The following is an 11,015-nucleotide window of genomic DNA, read 5'->3' as shown; positions in this document are numbered from 1 at the left end:
TGCATCTCCTGTCTTGAAGGCAGATTCTTTACCGACTGAGCCAGTTGGGTGGCCATAGATGTCGCTCAGAATGAGGACATAGGTTGGGTCATCTCCTCTTAGAAACTAGGCAGGTCTGTGGTATTTGCATAAACAAACAGTTTGGAAAGTTCTGCACTACCAGAGGTCAACCATTTACCCAGCAATTATGCTGCTGTCAGATTGTAAATACACATTTGCAAATTTCTCTCTAATTGTTCAGAAACCATGTAGGCCTGTTCCTGCAGGGCTGGTTACAGAATGTTGACGGGTTAACTCACCCAACCTCTGCTTTTGAGACTGGAGCCAGATTTGCACCATTTCAACATTTATGGGCATAAAGCTGCAGATTGAATGTTTTCCTCCGCCAGCTCTCAGAAAATCAGAATTCAGCAGCAATGGACAGTGGCATGGCTGACGAAATGGATTCAGCGTTTGGGCACCATATTTTCAGCTACAACACAGGACCCCCTCTTGTCCCTGATCTGGTCTAGGATGGCTAATACCATAATTAAGGAAAGAAATCTCTGCTAACTCTAAAGTTTGACATATGATGATGCCCCTGTAAGAAGTAGATTTCAAGGCATGTGATTCAGAATATATCTTTTTGACTTCCAATTTGAGTGTTGTGCTTGAAATGAGTGTTTTTCTGCTATCAAATTAAGGCAGATAATCTGCCCTGATTGTTGGCCTCTCATATTCTTTCAGTTATTTTGGATCATGACTGTCAAACCCCGCCAACACCCAAAGTCATCTTGTGCATGTCCCAGGACCCGTATGTTAAATGTCAGATCATCTTGAATTCTAATTACTGGCAACACCTCAAGTTTGGGTGAATATCCATCCAACCATTTTCAAGTGTTATGGTGTATTATTCAGGCTGTAGCTCTGCTGTAACAAAGTGACCCCAATTACAGTGACAGAAATGACAGTTTTTTCTTTTTCTCCCATGTAACAGTCCCAAGGGAATAGCCCAGGATGGCGGGTTGCTCTGCTCCACAGTCTTTCAGAGATCTAAGCTCTTACATCTTTTAGCTCTGACTTTCCTGCAGGAATTGTCTTCATCTGTAAAGTCAAGGCTGGGTTGCAGATAAATCATGGAAAAGGCAATCAAGGGAGTTTGGTTTGTCTCTTAAATTGAAATTGGAGATGACCAGCAAGAGCGATTTCACATCCCATCGGCCTAAATTCAATTTCAGAGCTACATTTAACTGCACTGGAACTTAGTCAATGCTGGTTCTGCCTGGGGAGCTATGGACTCAGCTTCAACTCTGTAGCCAAGGAGGAGGAGGGTGTGTTCTGATGGCTAGTCAGGAGTTTCTGTCACATGTAACAACAGAGAGAGAGGCTACCTCTTACAAATAAGATCAATGCCACATGGTCATACATTCACCAAATATTTTTAAAATGTTGATTTTATTTATTTGGTTGTGCTGGGTCTTAGTTGTAGCATACAGGATCTAGTTCTTTGCTCAGGGATTGAACTTGGGCCCTCTGCTTGGGGAGCTCAGAGTCTTAGCCACTGGACCACTTTTATTATACATGTAAGAAAAGTACTGTTACACATATTTGGGGTGAAACTATGCAATAGTATAAACACATTTTTCTACTTTTGAAAGACTTGCTTTTTCAGACAGTAGAGGGCAACTGGGAAAAAGGCAAGGTTTTTAACTTTCAAGTTGCAGTAAAAATATTCGCACCTGTCAAATTCCAACAGTTGGTGGAATCCTTGTTCCGTGGCTAAGCCCACACGAACACTGCTCAGAGTCATTTGGGTGTTGGTCTCATAAATCATAACTTGCTCACAGCATGTTTCTGAGGCTTCAGGAAGGACTCTTCAGAGGGTGGTATCAAATCGCTGAGATTAAAGTCAACCTCAAAGGAGGGTTTTCTCCCCAAAATCACTAAGGCGGTAAACAGGGCACAACGTGCAGTCAGTCCCCGGATGTGGTACGTTGCGCCGTCCTCAGGGTCCGTGTACTCAAAGCAGTGAACAATCACGTGACGACCGCAGCGTGTCACGTGACTCTGGTGGTAAACACGGGGACGCAGGAAGTACTCCAGAGGCACCAGGAACACGTTCTTAACTTCATCCGGGTTAGGTCTGGCCTCAAAGTTGGGGTCTATAAATCCTACAACCGGCGTTATCCACATATCCTTCTGAAAGCAGAACACGGAAGACACAAACGGAGATGTGAGAGATACTGTTTCAAAACAACAACAAAGTATGTCTAAATGCACGCTACTTCTGCATAAACTAAGCTCACAGGCCAAAGCAGTCCGTTACGTAAAACTTCCTCTATAAGTAAACTTTATGTCCCTTAAATGGAGGTCTGGGCTTCCCTGGCTCAGTGGTAAAGAGTCCGCCTGCCAATGCAGATTGGAGACAGGAGACGTGGGTTCGATCCCTGGGTCGAGAAGGTCCCCTGGAGAAGGAAATGGCAACCTACTCCAGTATTCCTGCCTGGAGAATCTCATGGACAGAGGAGGCTAGGAGGCTGGTTGGCGGGGAGATTTCTATTTATAATCACCACCGTTCTGAAATGAATGCAGGGTGTTGTTACGTTAAAGATTCTACCTGGAGTCTTGCGGGGGAGGCCTGGAGTTTAGTGTAGGAGCTGATGAGGGCGGCATGACCTTGAATGAGAAAGTGAGACGGACTGGGGAATTGCTGACATAAAGTGAGTGGGGACATCTAGGGAGACAGCGTGGGGCTGGCTCCTACAGGAGGACCAGCAGGCCTGTGGGAGGTCTTGAGGGAGGGCAGCTAAACCGTGGTGAAGAGCAGTGATGACTCAGCCTGTTAACCGAATTAGCGACCAAGTCAACATCACGACCAGGAGCGGAGGAGGGGAGCAGGGCTCCAGATGTCCGTAAGGTTTCGAGAGCGGCCCCGACGCCCAGATCCAGCAGCAGTCCTCACTGTGCTCGGCCCCCTGAAGGCTCAGCCTCTTCTGTCACAAGGTCCCCCCAGGGCAGCCACTGAGATGAAGGCTCAGATGCCACGGATTTCTTAAGGAAGAGCTCGGGGACAAAGGGGTGAGGGCAGGAGCAGGGAAGACAGACAGGTCGGGGGGAAAGCCAGGCAGGGATGCTGCGGGGAGCTCTGGGGTATAAGGTACCTCGGGCTGTCCCAGGAGATGATGAGGGGGCTGGGCTTTCATGACTGGCCAGGAATAAATCAAGACAGTGCTGACTCAACGGGGGGGTGCGGGGGGGGCGGCTTCAGGAGCCTGAGGGCATGAGTACTGGGAGAGAACTGCAAAGTGTGAGTGTGTGTGTGTGTGTGTGTGTGTGTGTGTGTGCATGTGCGCGCGCGCGTGAGAATCACAGCCTAAGAGGACTGTTACCGCATATATACAGAATCCCAGGAGCCTGAGGGCATGAGTACTGGGAGAGAACTGCAGAGTGTGAGAGTGTGTGTGTATGTGTGTGTGAAATACAGCCTAAGAGGACTGTTACCGCATATGTACAGAATCTGGAAAAATGGCACTGATGAACCTCTGTGCAGGAAGGGGATGGAGACGCAGACACAGAGAACAGACTTGTGGACACAGCGGGGCCAGGAGAGGGTGGGACGACTGCAGAAAGCAGCATCGCCGTATGTACACTCCCGTGTGTCAGACAGACAGCTGGCGAGGAGCTGCTGTGTAACACACGGAGGCCAGCCTGGCGCTCTGCGGGGCCCTAGAGGGGTGGCACGGGGGAAGGGAGGGAGGCTCTAGAGGGAGGTGATATATGTACAATTACGGCTGATTTGCGTTGTTGTATGGCAGAAACCCACACAACACTGTAACGCAAATTTCCTCCAATTAAGAAATAAATTTTTTTAAAAAAGAAAGCATCTGGACAGAGCCTGCAGTGTCGCTCAGCGTGCATCCGTGGCTGCTCTCTCCATTCAAAGCCCATGTGGGCCCCTCGTCTAGAATCCATCCGCCTCCCCCAGGTTCTTCATAACAACCTGCTTCTGAAGAAGCTTTACCAATAGAAACTGGATCAGAAAAAAACTTGCCCATGGCCACACCCAGCTCCCACTTGGCAGAAGCCAGGATTCTACCCCAGGCTTGCTGCCCACACGCTGGAGTCCTGCGCTGAAGTTCTATCAAAATGCTGGTCACCGAATCTCCGAGCTAACACACCAGCAAGTGGCTCAGAGACCACGGGGCGGCGTCCCCAGCTGCGGCTCAGACCCTCCGGAGGTCTCAGGGCCACGCCTGTTAGGCAGGTGCCTGGGCAGGAACTTTGCACGGCCAGTGCCAGCCCTTGAACTGGCATGTCAGAGTCTAAGGAAATTAGTGGGGGAAACAAAAAGAATCAAAGCCTCAAAGGGAGATCATGGTTTAAGACTGAATGTTCTAGATGGGGAGTCAGGTATACGCAACAGGGTTCAAGCTTAGCAAAGTAAGAGAGACTGTGGAAACTTGTGGATGAAACAGCAACTCTGCACATCCCATGTCTAAAATCACAGGTGTCTGAACTGGCAGGAAAAAAAGATGGTATGTGGCAGACATCCTGCTGCTACTGCTAAGTCACTTCAGTCGTGTCCGACTCTGTGCGGCCCCATCCCTGGGATTCTCCAGGCTAGAACACTGGAGTGGGTTGCCATTTCCTTCTCCAATGTATAAAAGTGAAAAGTGAAAGTGAAGTCGCTCAGTCGTGTCTGACTCTTCAGGACCCCATGGACTGCAGCCTACCAGGCTCCTCCGTCCATGGGATTTTCCAGGCAAGAGTACTGGAGTGGGGTGCCATTGCCTTCTCCGGCAGACATCCTAGGGCCCATAAAAGGCTGTATTTTGCCCATTTGCTGAGTTGAAATCCCACAGAGACTGGCTTCTGCTCTGGACATAGGATGAGCCAGGCTTTAGGGCTCCTGGAAGAAGCTTCAGACTATTAGGAAGAGCCTCGGAAGTCAGGACACACCACTGAAATGTTATAGGACTCGGGCCTTTGCCAAGTGAAGAAAAGGATGGAGATGCAGCTACAGGCCATGCGCAGAGAAAAAGGAGAACTGTCCCTCGGGGCCTCTGCAGAGAGAAGCTCACACGTGTGTGATACAGTGACACGTATGAAGGTTGGCTGGGGGCTGGAAGGCCTGGGAGGGTTAACACTGGGCGTGGGGAAAAGCCAGTGACACCCCAAAACATCTCCAGGCATTGCCCTGTGTTCCCCGATAGAGAAAATTACCCCCAGTCAAGAATTAGAATTCTGACTCAATTAGATTAGGCTTCTAGGCATTAAACAAATGGCATTTTGGAACCATATTTAAAAGATTTGCAAACTCCAAAAAACAAAACGACCCACACTGGCACTTCTAAATACAGTACATCCTTCTTGAAAGCCTTTGTTCATTCTAATTTCTCGGTGGTATGACTGGCATTATATCAGGAGCAGGTCATTTGAACACATAAACACCTCTAAGGACTGTTGTATGCGATCTCCTTACAGGTGAACTCAGTAGCTCTGGGAACCTTGGAAATGGACTTACTCTCATTTTGGGAACTTATAACCATTATGTGTTTTGTCAAGAGAGTCCTAAAATAAATCTCTAAGATGTCCCGGGAGATTTGCAGCTATCCCCTGGAAAGGGCTCCCGTTAAAAAACACAGAAGAGGAAGTAACTGACACATGTCTTGTCCTAATCCCATGTTACTCTTCTCTCTGTCTCATTTCTTTCTCACTGAGGGCACATTTATGGAATGGCCTTTACCTTCTTCCAAGCTAAATCTCCTGGGAGTGGTGACCTCTCTATTCTTAAAATGGACTCAATTAAGACATATGTCAGCATCATTGATCTTCACAAAGGGCAATCTGGCTTTCTAATTTTTAGGCATCAGTGGAATTCTTCCTTTGACATAAAAATTCACATGAAAGCACAATACTATTTTTAAAAAAATTATAGCTATTCAGATAGGTGATGAGTGAAATTCACCTCTGGGGTATTATTCTTCCCCCAAGCCCATAACCTTAGCTTAACCAGGAGAATAATACCAGATAAACCCCAATTGAGGAGCATGCAAGAACACACCTGACCTGTGCACCTCACAAGTGTTAAGGCCAGGAGAACAAGGGCAGTCTAAGAGACTGGCACAGATCAGAGAGTGAGCAGACGCGGCACCACGCTCAACACGGCGGCCTGCATGAGATCCCGGACAGAAGGGAGGACGTCAGCAGAAAAACTAGTAAAAGACAACTAAAGCGTGGGGTTCAGTGATGGTAAAGTACTGACGCTCATTTCTTAGTTGTCACCAACGTACCACAGTGATGTCCGACGTCAGTAACAGGGGGAGCTGAGCATGGCTACATGAGAACTCTCTGTGAAATCAGTAACCGTTCTAAAATTACAAGTATATATGAAAAATTTTATACCAGTAAAATAATTGTTATGCAACTTTAAATTTACCTTATTTACTCCTTCTGCCCTCCTCCAGGGGATCTTCCCGATGTGGGTTCGACCCCCGGGTTGGGAAGATCCCCTGGAGGAGGGCATGGCAACCCACTCCAGTATTCTTGCCTGGAGAATCCCACAGACAGAGGAGCCTGGCGGGGTCCTCCAAGTCCACGGGGTCACCAAGAATCGGACACGACTGAAGTGCCTTAGCACGGCACGCCACTCCTTCTACAGTCAGTTAGTATGACAGTGACAGTGTTGCGATCAGGTCATATGAAATAAGGTCCAGTTCTATCAGTCCCAGGACCCCTTTTGTTGTTATGTTTGTTTGTATATACTATCAAATCCCGCTTCAAACAGAAACGCAGTTACAAATACCGACGTTTCTAAACAGCTTCCCTAGATCTCAGGATATTGCTCAATTTACGTGACATGGAGAAGCCTGGTTCCATGGTATGTGCAAAAATGAGTACCTTCAGTGGCCTCCAAGGGGCTAAAATCTGGTATGTGGCATGCTCAAGTCTGTGTTATTTTTTTTAAGAGACTTCTCAAAAATAAACCCATCTGGAGAAAAATGAATGTGAACTGAATGTCAGTGAAAGAACACTGAGGCATCGACAGGGTTCCACAGCATCCAGTCTGAAAACCGCTGATGGTGTTCAGCCCTTTTATTTCTGGATGGGAAAGGAGGGGCCCAGACAGGAAGTGGGGCTTGCCCAAGGCCTCTTTTAGCCCAGCAGGGGCAAAGTCCGCACGTGAGCCAGTCTCTTGACTCTGTACCGCATGCTTGAGAGGACCGTGTTTAGCCAAACGTGGGATCCTTCACATTTATACCAAACGTGAAGAGAGCGTATCTACTGCGAGCTCACGCAAGTCTAAGCAAGCCAGTTCCCTCCGAGCCTTACATCAAACGGCAGTGGCATCAGGCAGCAGACCACCTCCACTTGACCAGGATGTAGCCCTACTTCCTCCTGGGCTTCCCGGAGAGCCGTGGCCACGTCGTCTGCGTCCGTAGGTTCACACTTACCTCCAGGAAAGCAGACCTCTCCGGGTGACCTTCTCAGCTGGATATGGAAGGAACAGAGCCACCATGTGGGATTCCAAGTTTGGTACCACTCACCCATTCAACAAGTATGTGCTGAATTTCTGTCTTGTGCCAGAGACCATTCCCATACTTGTGGCAACAAGTAGGGAATAAGACCAAAAAGAAAAGTTTTTCTTTTTTTTAACTTGAGTCCTTTAAAAAAATTGAACTAGGAGAACTACCCTCACTTCTGATTTTTCTCACCTTGCCCTCCAAAGATACCATACACACACACACACACACACACACACACACACAGATTTACACTGAAGGAGAAAAAAGGCAGAACAAAAGGATAATGAAAAGGGCAGTGTTTTGAATGGCTAACCTTTATCGAGTGCTTACCATGGTCTGGGCACAATGCTTCAGATGAATTTCTTGTCAATGAGTCTCAACAGTTCTATAAGCAACTATTTTTTAAAACTGAGATGAAATGTTATTCCTTAAAAAACTTAAAAAGTATGTATTTTTAAATCGAAGTGTAGTTGATTTACAATGTTGTGTTAGTTTCTGGTACACAGCAAAGTGATTCAGATACACACATACATACACTATACCTGGGGTGGGATTAATCCAAAACAGTGGCTCTTGGTGGGGGCAGTCTTACCCCCGCCTCCCTGCCAAGAGAGTAGGCGATATCTGGAGACACATGTGGTTGTCACAAAGTGCGTGTGTTGTCTGTGTATGTGTTACTGGCTTCTAGTGGATGTTGTTAAACATCCCATAATGCGCGGGGTAACTCCCACAACAAAGAATTATCCAGCCCGAATGGCAACGGCTGGATAAGAAACCCTGGCATAAAAGTATTTTAAATTACTTGCTAGCTCAATTGCTTATTTTACTTTCCAAAACTTCTCTGTAAAAAGCCACATGATTCTGTGGCTTCACGTACCCCTTGAACATCACAACTCTGAAAGTCCAATTGAGATTTTGGAACCCCAAATTGTGTGCCAGTGACCACATTTCATGGGGTTTTCAAACATCCTCCTGAGACCTTAAGGTCAGGAACCTTTTCGTCACTTACCTTCTCTGACCGGAGGGTGAATAACAGGTAAAGTTTCCCATCTTTAGGCAACAATGGTAGAAGGATCGAACATCTGTTAGATGAACAGTGAGAATATTCGGTCCCAAAGTCATGCTTTTTTAGGCGGGCCTTAGCGTCATCTATCAAACTGTTTCTAAAATGGAAACAAACCACAGTTTAGTAACAAGAGTTATGATAAAAAGCTCCTAAACTGGATGATGTTTCTGCTTTGATATATGTCCTGGTATTTAGCATTTCTAGTCTCAGTGTACTTTTTAATAATATGACAGCAATAATAATATCCAAATCATGTGACTTTTGGTAAGATAAAATGAGGCAAAAATTACTAAGAACCCAGTTTAGTACCCGAGTTCACTTTAAAATCTACATTAATTTTGAATGATGGTAAAATATTCTTTCAATGGTGCAATAGTTCAGTGTTTAAACCCACAGTAATATTCAGGAAGGCAGATTTGCAGAGCAAGTTCATTGTTTCAGAGGTTACACCATCGTAAGGTTAAAGGCTTCCTCTTAACCTGGCCCTTATGTCACATTATCAAACCCTTGTCTTCAAATACCTTGTAACAGTGGTTCCCAAGCTTATGCAGCAACAGAATCACCCAGAGGGCATGTTACAACATAGACTGCTGGATCCACCTGTGACTTACTAAAATGCAAGAATTTAGACTTTAACCACACATTGTTCTCTGAATCCATAACTGTGGGTTAAGGCAGTTTTGCGTAAGAGGCAAAAGCAGGTGTTTAAGTGAGCCAGACTGGTTTCAAAGTGTTAGGACTGACTTCTCTAAGCCCCCCTTTCCTGATGTGTGACATGTTGAGGATGTTTGTAAGGATTAAATGATACAGTTCTGTGGCTGCCATTTAAATGTCTCAGTCCTTAGATGCATAATTGCTTGCCAGATGTCTGCTATTTCTTGCCTCTTTCTAGGAGGTAGGATGCTCAATAATGTAACTAGGAAACTGCTGTGGGTGTTGAAAATGCCCAAATGGCCTGAAAAGGGTCACAGGAATGCTGGCACTGGAGGGGACTCCAGAGAACATCCTAGTGCACATAGGCCAGTGTTCAGAAAAGTAAACTGGAATTTCCGACCAGGAATGAGAGGGACTGCTTAAAAGTGTGGCTTCCAGAACTAACCAGAGGGACCAGCAGAAGCAACAGTCTGCAAAACCGTCCACATAAGGAGCTGGTGCTTGGAGTAATAGCCAGGTAAACACCGACATTAGCAGTCACACCCATTCTGAGCATGGGCTCATCTAACCTTCTTTCCATGCTTTTCTCATTAAGGTGAAAACACGATCACGTTCCAGGCTCAGAGAGTTTGCGTAACTGAGGCTGGAAGTAGCCCGGGGACCTTGAACCGGGCGCTGCCCGGTGCGCGCTCGCTATCCGACGGCTGAGGCTCGGCGAGCGAAAGAGGGAAGCCCTCGGGGGCTTGCACGCCCCCAGGTGTGCAAACCTGGCTCTGTCTTTGGAGGGGGAAGGCACGAAGGCCCTGGAGATCTTGCGAGCTGCCAAATGAGGGGAGCGTCGGGAGCGTGGGCCTCCGGAAGGCGGGCAGGCGGGACTCGCAACAAGTAGCCAGAAGGCCCCGGCCACCCATGGCCCGCAACCTGTCCGGCCGCGCAGTGATCAAGGCCGCGTCAGGCCCGGCTCGGGGTGCCAGGTGTCGGGGAGGCCTTACCCGACTGGTTCCTGGGGAGGGCCGAGTCGCGACATCGTCCCGGGGAAAGTTTGCTTCCTGACAGCAACGCCTTCCAGCGAACTCTGCCGGACGAGCCTGCGCAAAGCAGCTCCGGGCCTGGGGCGGGGAGAGAGGCGGGGCCCAGAGCTGGGGGCGGGGCCTGGCTTAGGACGCAGGCGGGACCGAGAGCCGCAGGCTGAAGATAGGGGCGGGGCGGGGCTAGTGGGGCGGGGCGAGGTGTGGGGCGGGGCTAGTGGGGCTTAAGGCCCCGCCTTCCTGGTCGCGCAGAGCTTCTTCCTGCTTTCCCTCAAAGGCAAGAGCTAAAGGAAGAATTCTGAAATTGACAATTGTTGAAAAAGGGGAAAGGGGGAGAATGCAGTGCTGGCGACTTGAGAGAATTCTAACATTTCGTACTCACCGTTGCTAGGATAGGTCAAGTTGGCTCAATTTTTTGAACAGCAGTCCACACATGTTTACCCAGCACCTACTTTCTGCTGGATGCAGCCCCCGGTGGTGAGTGAACAGGCGACACGGGGCTTACAGTCAAATAGGAGAGAGGGAGACAGAACTCAGACCATTACCTAGATGAAACCCCTAGTCCCTGGGAAGCATGTGAGGGAGAAGCAAATCAGAGGAGGCTTCCCAGACAGACAGGTATCCGAGCTGACCTGGAAAGCTGCTGTTCCTGAAGTGTGGTCCTGGGAGAAGCCGCAACCGTCCACATCAGCAGCATCTGTGTGCTGTTAAAAACAGGTAGACTCTTGGGTCCCATCCAGGAGATGCTGGATCAGAAACGGG

The 11,015-nt window shown here is 48.0% G+C and overlaps 1 protein-coding gene across 2 annotated transcripts; it reads right to left on the bottom strand.

Moving 5' to 3' along the window:
- Positions 1-1,402: 1,402 nt before the first annotated feature.
- Positions 1,403-10,339, bottom strand: NUDT7 (nudix hydrolase 7). 2 transcript variants are annotated; one of them, XM_061138073.1, is made up of 4 exons: positions 10,218-10,339; positions 8,515-8,668; positions 7,312-7,470; positions 1,403-2,178 (listed from the first exon to the last, which is right to left on the bottom strand). In XM_061138073.1, exons 1-4 carry the CDS (start codon positions 10,250-10,252, stop codon positions 1,810-1,812), a joined length of 717 nt encoding a protein of 238 aa, XP_060994056.1. In that variant the 5' UTR covers positions 10,253-10,339; the 3' UTR covers positions 1,403-1,809. The 2 variants fall into 2 exon arrangements, with proteins under 2 accessions (XP_060994056.1, XP_060994057.1); XM_061138074.1 differs by lacking the exon at positions 7,312-7,470.
- Between the last annotated feature and the right edge of the window lie 676 nt (positions 10,340-11,015).

This window comes from Dama dama, chromosome 4 (assembly GCF_033118175.1).
Source record: "Dama dama isolate Ldn47 chromosome 4, ASM3311817v1, whole genome shotgun sequence".
NCBI classification, from domain to species: Eukaryota; Metazoa; Chordata; class Mammalia; order Artiodactyla; family Cervidae; genus Dama; species Dama dama.
Note: the sequence above shows the minus strand (reverse complement) of the source record. Positions and strands in the feature narration are given on the sequence as shown.